The 9,711-nt window shown below is 41.8% G+C and overlaps 1 protein-coding gene across 1 annotated transcript; it reads left to right on the forward strand.

Annotated features, from left to right (window-relative positions):
• Positions 1-2,261: 2,261 nt before the first annotated feature.
• On the forward strand, positions 2,262-7,658 carry LOC144583603 (uncharacterized). The gene is made up of 4 exons (XM_078377747.1): positions 2,262-3,082; positions 4,978-5,004; positions 6,154-6,295; positions 6,821-7,658. Exons 1-4 carry the CDS (start codon positions 2,896-2,898, stop codon positions 7,059-7,061), a joined length of 597 nt encoding a protein of 198 aa, XP_078233873.1. The 5' UTR covers positions 2,262-2,895; the 3' UTR covers positions 7,062-7,658.
• The last annotated feature ends 2,053 nt before the right edge of the window (positions 7,659-9,711 follow it).

The following is a 9,711-nucleotide window of genomic DNA, read 5'->3' on the forward strand; positions in this document are numbered from 1 at the left end:
CTAAAGCGTTGCAAGTGCCAAAGCATAACATGCAGGCTATAGGGGTCTCAAACAACCCCTATGAGTGTGGTAAAGAAAAGAATGAAATTACTTCCAAGATTGCAAGATTGTTCATGAGAATGTCTTGTCTCCTGTATTCTATCCTGTTTTTGCTTTTCCATAGAGGTAAGTCATCCTTCTGTTGCATTGTGATTATTTTGTTCCATTAAAGAAGCATGCAGTTCTTCCTCACCTCCTTGTTAATAAAGACCTTGTCTGTTTATTGGGGTGGGGGCAGGATCCAGGCTCCTCTGGTTTTCTCAAAACCCCTTCCTTTACAGCAGAAGAAAGAGGAAAAGGACCCTGTAGAATCTTAAAAGCATACTGGCCCACTGTGGTCTGATGTAAATGTACCTATGGGTAGTGTTCCGTATAAGGGCTGGCAAGATCTGGTGTTTTAATCTGGAATTTGTAGCTTCAGCCCTCGTCAGCAGACAAACAACGAAGTCTGCGCTCCAAGTCCAAAAGAGAACAACATCCAACAGGGTCAGAGATTCAACTGTGATTAAAGCCAGGTTTTGTGAGTCAGTTTCTGTTCAGGTTTTTCAGCAAAGAGAGTCCTAGGCTGGAACTATACGCTTGCTTGAAATAGGTTTGAAAGTGAAGCATCCCTTGTGGTTTCAGATGACATAAGCCCTTCTGTGTTTTAAAATGGTGCCCAGTGCTCAGTATGGTAAAATGGAGTAGGGCTTCCTCTTCTGCAGGGCTTGCTTATCCAGCAGACAGCTGGATGGTGGAGGCAGGAGTGTCTTCGAATGGCCAGGGAGACTGATCCTGCTGCTGCTGCTGCTACCAACGCGGGGGTCCTGACTGCCACCTTTCAGCCACCCTGGGATAAGCAAGCCCTGTTTGGTGGAAAAGGCAGCAAAGTCTTCACCTGCTCCATGTGTGGTGAAAATGGAGTCGTTGAAGTTGATCTCCTAAGCCAAAATAATGTTGCCACCCAGCCAGTGCTGGGAGGCTACTGGCTAGCTTTCTTTTTCTCGGAAAGGTAGTCAGCAGCTCTGTATTCACCACATTAGAACAGGAGAGTAATTGGCGCAGTCTCACTCCAGTTTGTAAATCACCTGCAGCAACAAGTGTACTGCGGGTTATTAGCAACATGTAGTTCCAGCTCTAATCAGCAGACAGCAAAGACAAACAGAAGGACAACAAGGAGAAACACGAGGTACAGTAAGATATCAACCAGGGAATCAATGGGAAAGCAGCAAGTAGAAGTCCTAGAAATAGGGTTGGGCAGAATGAGACAGTATTTCCGAATTTGTTTTTCCAATCTGGGTTTAAACTAAGCTTTTGAAGCTGAGCTGGCTAACCATGACTCAGCTGTAAGCCTTTCAGCACAAGATATCCAGGGGAGAGTGTCCTCTTAATGAGACCCCTACTTATAAGAAGGCTTCTATTCCCACAGGGGCCTCACCTTATAATGGGCACTTTGCTGAGTCACCTCTTGCCTCATTTGTGACTCTTGGGGGCATCCTTTTTTTGGGTGGGAAAGAGAATCTGTTTCTTCTTTCTCCTCTGACTTCGACTCTGAGGTCCTCACCTCTTTAGGAAGGTGTTCTGCAACCCTTTCCAATGGCCTGGGGTCTTCAGAGGCAATCTGCTTCTCTCTTCCATCTGCCCCAGAAGCTCTGGATCCTCATTCATAAAAGGTCCTCCCAGCAGGGACATAGCAAGTGGAGATAAGCTCTAGTAAATAAACAGGTTTGCAGGCAGTGGAGTGGACACATTTTCTGAACTCTGATTTCTACTAACCGACTAAAGTTCTGGCTCTGTCTAATAATAACAGCAGCAATAAGAGGTGCCTTCAAGCATCCTCCTCTAGTCACCTGGTCATGTTGCCTGGGAGCATTTGCAGCTGTCATAGAACACTAAGTTGGGAACAGTGGCCTCGAAAAGAAAAATAAAAGGGGTGGGTGGGGTAAATCTTCCTGAGCTTTCATGTTTGTGATTCCTTGAGATCTGTTCCCCTTCCCTCACATATCCACAGCCATAAAACTGAAACTGTGCGATGGCACAATAAGTTCCTTTTTGGGGGACTACAGGTCACTGAAGTCCGCAGTCAACGTTTTGAATGTTGTAGCTCTAAATGTAATTTTTCCATGCTCCTGAGTAGAAGCCCGCACAATTGTTAAGCTTTGATTCTATTGTAGCAAACATTTGGAACAAATTATCATAAACATATGTCTTTCTCAAAGAGCTCCCCCCCCCCATTTAAACATGTGAAGTCAGTTTTTGCATGGGAGCAGAAATGCAAGGTTGGCATTTTCTTTATCTTGGAGGGGGTGGGTATTGGGCTTACATCTGCCAATGTTTAGCACAGAGGATTTCAATTGGCACAAACACATGCCCTGTTGGTTCAGTTATTCTTCTTACTAGATTCAGTTACATTCTTCCAGTAATTGACACAATCAGCCTTGGGCTTTATGACAACCTTGTGTTTGTGGATGGCTGGTAAAGAACTACGGTACCTACTTCCAGCTTAACTTGTGGGACTGTGTGCTGTGGATCTGGGGTAACAAGTGGGGCAGGGTGAAGGGCAAGGAAGCTCCCTGCTGTAACTGGAGCTGGTTCAAAGTAATCTAAACAAAGAAGAGTGAAGGAGCCCCTTCCCTTTCCAGCAGCTGCACAAACATACACGAGAATGGAGCAGCCTTTGAATTACGAAGGACCAGTCCCAGGGAGCCCTCAGATAGCTTTCCTTTTATTGCTTCCAGATTCTTTCTTTCTCTTCTTTTTTTCCTCACCTCTCCAAGCTGTGGTGCTCTGAGGGGGGCATTCTTAGAAAGGACGAGTTCAGGGCAGAGCTTAAGAAGAACTACCTTTTTAAAAACTACAACCCCCAGATTCCCACCCATGGCCATGCTGGCTGGGGATTTTGGAACTTGGGAGTCCAAAATAACTTTCCAAAGCAGCACCTTAGAGTGGGGTTGCATTATGGAAGGGAAGGCCAGTGTGAATTGTCATATTTTCCCTGTACTAAACCATTTCTTCTTTTCTTTAGGGTGCATAGTATGGACCTACAGCAACTTTGAAGATGACAGTAAGATAAACATTTGTATTTATGCTGTGGGAACAAGCAATTGTGCTGAATGTACGCTACTGTCTTTCCCTCACTTTATACGGCATTTTCCCACAGTTTATTTTTCAAATTCTGAATGGCTGCTGGCGATTGTGATTGGTAGGGTAGAAGGTGGAGCAGCCAGTGGTGAGCACACCCAGGCTTCCTTGTTTCTCCCTCCTTGCCTTTGTTTCTTTTTTATATACCACACAAACGCACTGAATGTGAGGAGGCCAGGAGTTCAGAGGAGGGAAACACATGTGGGGCTGTTATCTCTGGTAAAGAGGCGGGTTGAATATAACTTGAGACTATGGTAGTACAGATTCCCATATGCCCTGAAGTACCAGCACCACTGCCTGAAACTGTGCAAATGTTTCTTTGAAACAGACAGGAGAGAGCCTTCTCAGTGACTGTGGCAGAGATTTGGGAGGCCCTTCCTATAAGGCCTGCTTGGCCTCCTCTCTCTCTTTCTCCCTCTCATCATTTGTGTATTTAAACAAGTTCTATCTCCTTTCTTTTTTATTATATTGCTATAGATTTTAAACATATGTTCTGTTCTTGTGTTGATGATGGCAGTGTTGTCACTATATTGTAGAAAGGCAGACATAAACTGAACTAATTAAGAAGCAGGCAAAACTGCATGGCTAGATCTCTAGGGATCTCAAAACTGCCCGAGTTTTTGGATTCAGATGCTTTAGGTGAAGTAGATGTTCTGAATTTTGCATGATAGGATCCTTGAAAGGAACAAGACCCTTAGATAAAATCATTCTGAGCTTATGTGGAGGGAGCTGAACAAGACAAATATTTATTCCTTTTTTAAAAATAATAAAACTTGTTTTAGCCAGTATAAATTTGACTGATGTCACTATCAGGATGAACAAAAAGGCCATTGCCCAGAAGTCCTTAGCCTAGGACATTTTGATGTTCACCAGCATACATTACTTTTAAGAAGATTTTTAAATTTCTTGGAGAATGTCTATTAATGTCTCCCCAGAGAGAGCCTTTCCCTAGAAGAGCTTAAATTTGAGCCAGCATAATATTTGTCCATCATATTTTCATTAGGAGCATCTGACAAGGTAACATCCGTTTGTTGTCTGTTGGAGATAAAGTGTTATGCTAGATGCATGTTCAGTCTGATAGTCCACTGTGGCAAAATCAAGTGTGCTGTTGCCCTCCCTCTAAGCTTGTGTCAATTTGAAAGCCAACAGCTGGATTACAAAGAGGCTAGATACATTTTATTGAGACTAAACCCAGTTATTTTAATTAATCTGTTATTCAGTATGATTGAATCTAGATCCAATTTAACAAGAGAGTAAACAAATCATATGGGGCTTTTCTCCAAGAAGATAAGAGTGGTGATTGAGGGACCTTGTCTAAGTCTGTCTCATCACTGTTACTTATCCCTTTGACTTTTCCAAAGTAACATATAGTGATATAGCAGATCCAGGGCATGCAGGGTTGACTTTTTGGGTAGTGGGGCCTATGATATAATCTGCCATCACCCAATCCTCTTAAGCTGCCCTTTTCTCTCTGAACTTAGTTGCAAAATTCATGGGAAAGAAATATATTTTCCCCAGGAACAGAAGAGTGCTAAGTGCCAGCTCTGCATTACAACAGAGAAGGCATGCAGCACGATTCCGTTCCTGCGAGAGAGGGGACATTTATTTCTCATCAACTTTTTGAGGATAATTTGGTCTTAAATGGGGACTTAGGGGGCTTTAGCTTACGGAAGACATGTTCCTTATTTGTTGTTATGGACGGATGAAGCGTTTTTGGACTTTCCCTGAGGCAAGGTGTCTGTGGGGACTGCCAGGATGAGCAGCTGCACTTCTGAATTTACTGCTGCACCACTGCTAACATTTGTCTTTCTTTTTTAGTCTCCTACTTGTATCCAGATGAAGAAGGTGAGCAAAATTTTCCCCCCACTTCATAATCTTTGCCAAGTGTCACATAATGGGGACTCTCATATCAGAAGAAATACAGTCCTATATTAACTCCTGTTTTCTTCTTTATAAGATTTGCATTATAAAGTTGTCTGCTTTGTCCCTATCTCAGCTACATCTGCAGCCAGAACTTGAAAGAGCTACAAATAACCATTATCTGCACCTTCATACCTTTTGGTAATGAGGACAGAATTATTCAATGTTTCACAAATAACATGAGTAGCAGAAACGGATTACTTTTCCTGATGTATTAATTTACACCAGCAAATTAATAGAACCAAGCAATTACTAAATATAATGAATTAGTTTTAAAAATAAACTTTCCAAGCTAGGTCTAGGGTCCCTCTATACTATTGTCAGTTTTCACATATGACATTGACTACCTGAGGTGTTTTCATGCTACTTAATTCTCTTTGCAGTTTCTATGTAAAACCTACATTGGCTAGGAAAATATGGGTCCACTGTCTTCACGTTCAGCGATATAACAGGCTTGTTGTCTGTGATCCTGTACACTTACCTGAAAATAAGCTTTATTGGCTTATTTTCCTCCTGAAACCAGCAAAATCAGGTACAGTAGCTGGACAGGGGACAGACTATATTTGTCTTCAGTGTGGAAGGAATTGTAATTCTAGAATTGGCCTTCTCAGACACGCTAGACGCTGTTCCAAGTCCTCCATTCAGAGCAGGTTACCATAGTGTCTCGAGACTGAAGGAGGCCTAATCAAAAAAATCCTAAAAGCCTTATTGAATGCACTGTGATTTACTTTGAAGTAGATATTGTGCCATTAATCTGTTCCATTATGGCTTTTCTTATATCCTCTTAAAAAAAAAAAACACCTTTTCTTTTCACTCATAATACAGCAGTTGTTGTCCGCAAAGAAATCTTAATATCATACTGCCCAACCCTCCGATCACAGGCAAGAAATGTGCTTGAGACACCCAGTTTTTCCTAGGTATGCAAGCAAGAACTCTGCAGATGAAGCATTGTTTCAGAATGTTGGTCACAAAAAAAATATACAAAGCATATACCCAGCAGCATTGTATGGTATCTTCATTTCTTCATGCAGTTTCCCCTTTTTTTCTGAAGCTCATCTTTCCTTCTATTGCTAGAGTTGTTTGAAGAGGAGGACCAAGGCAGTCACTGTGGAGATGCCTACTATGATCGGATAGCCTTATACTGCTGGCCCAAATTTCATGCTGCCCTCATGGCTATAGATGACAGCAGTCGGTGCCTATGGGAAATGATTGGCAGGTATAGATGTCTGTCTTGGAGCAGAGCTAGTTCCCACTAGCTCAAGCAGTGCTTTTTAATAACAGTGTATTCATTTTTCTTTTTCATATATACAAATAACAAAACAAAACAAAACAAAAAACTCACCCATATAAAATAATGTTCAAAATGTAAATAATCAAAGAGTCAAACTAGACCAGAAGCAAGCTTTGCACACACAGAAATTAAGCACAGAATAATTGGCTGATTGTTCAAATAGTCAAAAACAGCCCATTCAATGTGTCTGATCTGTGTAAGTCCATGCAAGCAATGATTAGTTATTGTAGGTTTGTAGAACTGAGCAATTTGCGCAAAAACTGATTTCACCAATGTGAGCATTTTTGTTGGAAGTACCGGGAAATATTTCATCCTCTTGCAGGGTGTGGAGAACCATTGTGCAGTGGCTCCTCCTTGCTTGCAACAAGTGAGGATTTACATCCTTATTTAGTCGAGCAGCTCTTGTGTGTGGTGTCCTTCACAACTATCTCAACTTCTCTCTCTCTACAGCGTGTATGGTGAACTTGCCCTCTGTACAGGACTAGTGGCAGCAGGTATGGGCTGCCCCATGTCAAGCTCCACCCTGGATGCCTTCTTCATGAGAATCCACGCCGAGTACTTCACCAACTGCTCCTTGCCTAGCACTAGTGCCCCTGACCATCAGCCACACACAGGAACAGTTGCAATCTTGATTTTCTTGTCTGTTTGCCTTGTGCCCATTTCTGTTGTGCTCATCCTCCGCAAGGTCTAAAGGCCTAGATCCATATGGCAGACTGACACTAAGAGAAGGAACTGGGAGACAGAGATAGTATGTCTTATGTAGAATATTTCTGGGGTAAATCATAGAATGGAGCCAATGCTTCTCTGCTTCCTTGCATATATCTCTGATAGAGCTGAGTAGTCACTCATCCCTGGAATAAGATTGCAAACATTACTTACACAAGTTCCTTTTTTTTTTACTCTAGCTCCCAGAATCATCTAGGCAATGTGGTCAGTGGCCATGCTGGTGGAGGATTCTGGCATTTGTAGTAAAAACAAAAAAGAGCAACTTTTCCAAGTTTTGCTCCAAGGTGAAGTCAGTATAGTGCATCATTGAAAGTATATTTTGACTCAGTGGGTAGGAGGTACTGTTTTCTCTTTGCTTTTGTTTCTCTGAAGTGTTCATATGCTGATCTGTGGCATGATGCATTTTTCTTTTCAGAAAGATAGGAAGTGATAAGAATTCTCATGTGACACTGGAGTCAACTGGACCTATTCTGGTTTCCAGATGTACTCTTCTTTTGTTAAAGATATCATGATCTGTATTTTTATAGTGTACTTTTTTTACTAAATAAACTAATTAGTAGAGGCTTTGCTTTTTTGTGCTGGGGAGTGTTGTGGGAGTGTGATATATCAATGTGAGACCACCGCCTAGGTATTACTACTCAGAATTTGGAACAATTTTGGCAAAAATTGTCCTATTCCTTAACAATAAGACAATCCTCACTCTTATTTTGGAAAACTGATTTGAAAGAACTTACTTGATCTTAAAACCAGACGGTTGATTGCTATCATTTACTGTTTTGCTCCCCTTTGATGTCAGGAAAAAACATTTAGAAATGACTGAGATGTAGCAGTCATTTCTGCTTCTCCTCCTTCTCTTCTTCCTCCTCTTCTTCTTTTGCCTGTTTGCAACTATTCTTTCACATCCAGCACTCACACACAAAATTCACTGTCTTTCTTTGGCCAGTTTAAACGATCTCAAAAAGTCAGTGAAATTGTAGGGATATTGCCTATCCTAATATCTGTTAATGCAGATGATACCACTCTGATGGCAGAAAGTGAGGAGGAATTCAAGAACCTCTTAATGAGGGGGAAAGAGGAGAGTGCAAAAATGGTCTGAAGCTCAACATCAAAAAAAACTAAGATCATGGCCACTGGTCCCATCACCTCCTGGCAAATAGAAGGGGAAGACATGGAGGCAGTGACAGAGTTCACCTTCTTGGGCTCCATGATCACTGTAGATGGTGACAGCAGCCATGAAATTAAAAGACGCCTGCTTCTTGGGAGGAAAGTGATGACAAACCTCAACAGCATCTTAAAAAGCAGAGACATCACTTTGCCAACAAAGATCCGCATAGTCCAAGATACGGTTTTTGCTGTAGTGATATATGGAAGTGAGAGCTGGATCATAAAGAAGGCTGACGGCCTAAGAATTGATGCTTTTGAATTGTAGTGCTGGAGGAGACTCTTGAGAGTCCCCTGGACCGCAAAGAGAACAAACCTATCCATTTTGAAAGAAATCAACCCTGAGTGCTCACTGGAAGGACAGATCCTGAAGCTAAGGCTCCAATACTTTGGCCATGTCATGAGAAGAGAAGATTCCCTGGAAAAGACCCTGATGTTGGGAAAGTGTGAAGGCAAGAGGAGAAGGGGATGACAGAGGACGAGATGGTTGGACAATGTCATTGAAGCGACCAACATGAATTTGACACAATTCCGGGAGGCAGTGGAAGACAGGAGGGCCTGGCATGCTCTGGTTCATGGGGTCACGAAGAGTTGGATACGACTAAACAACTAAACAACAACAAATATCTGCTATGTATTGTATATAAATGTATTGGCTGATTAAATGTTTAATTTTTCATCTATAGTTATCGAAATAGGGCAGCTATCACAACATGACAGATACAGCAGTCCTATAATGTCTGTTCAAGAAGGAAATTTATCTATCGGATGGGGAAATCGTGGTCACCACTATCAGACTTGAACATGGAAACACCGGCAAAATTTAGAGCAAAAGTGAATACCTGTATGATCAGAAAGGAAAATATATCCCACCAAAGAACTAGAGGAGAATATTAGGGGGACAAGTATATTCCATAAAAAATGGCATGTGAACAGTTCAAATCCATGTTAATGGAACCTTCTAGCTTAATTAATGCAAAGTGAAAAGAAATTAGGGAAATATTTCCATTTTTAATATGGGGCATGCCTTCTACTCCCATCCTTTCTTTACTTGTGATGTGCGGGGATGCTTATTTGCATTTTTTTTAAAAAAAAATATGCTGTGCAAGTCCCATGTTGACAAGGCTTACTTCATGTTGCGAAGGAGACTTGCTTGCCTTTATTTATGAAATGTTCCTCTCAACCACAGCACAGAGCTGCATTGTTCTAAAGCAATGGAAAATCAACGAAAACCACATTTCTTAATTATCAGGTTGTGAGGAAATGGTTGCAATGTTGTGTAGGGTCAAAGCCATTGGTAGAGAGTACAAATGCCAGACATTGTGAGAGCAAAAGAGTTGCCTGAAGAAATCAGCAGTCAGTCTCTGAGGCAGTGTGTAGTCTATGGTGTCCTTCCATCATTTGGTATAAGATTAACCTCATTTTTTTCCTCCTGAGCACATAGGTAGCAAGGC

This window comes from Pogona vitticeps, chromosome 6 (genome assembly GCF_051106095.1).
Source record: "Pogona vitticeps strain Pit_001003342236 chromosome 6, PviZW2.1, whole genome shotgun sequence".
Classification (NCBI taxonomy): domain Eukaryota; kingdom Metazoa; phylum Chordata; class Lepidosauria; order Squamata; family Agamidae; genus Pogona; species Pogona vitticeps.

Excerpts from the sequence above, each read along its gene's own strand:
- LOC144583603 (XM_078377747.1), top strand. The coding sequence starts at position 2,896 with ATGGCCATGCTGGCTGGGGATTTTGGAACTTGGGAGTCCAAAATAACT. Across the intron at positions 3,083-4,977 it reads CAGCAACTTTGAAGATGACA|TCTCCTACTTGTATCCAGAT; the intron begins GTAAGATAAACA and ends TTTCTTTTTTAG. Across the intron at positions 5,005-6,153 it reads CTTGTATCCAGATGAAGAAG|AGTTGTTTGAAGAGGAGGAC; the intron begins GTGAGCAAAATT and ends TTCTATTGCTAG.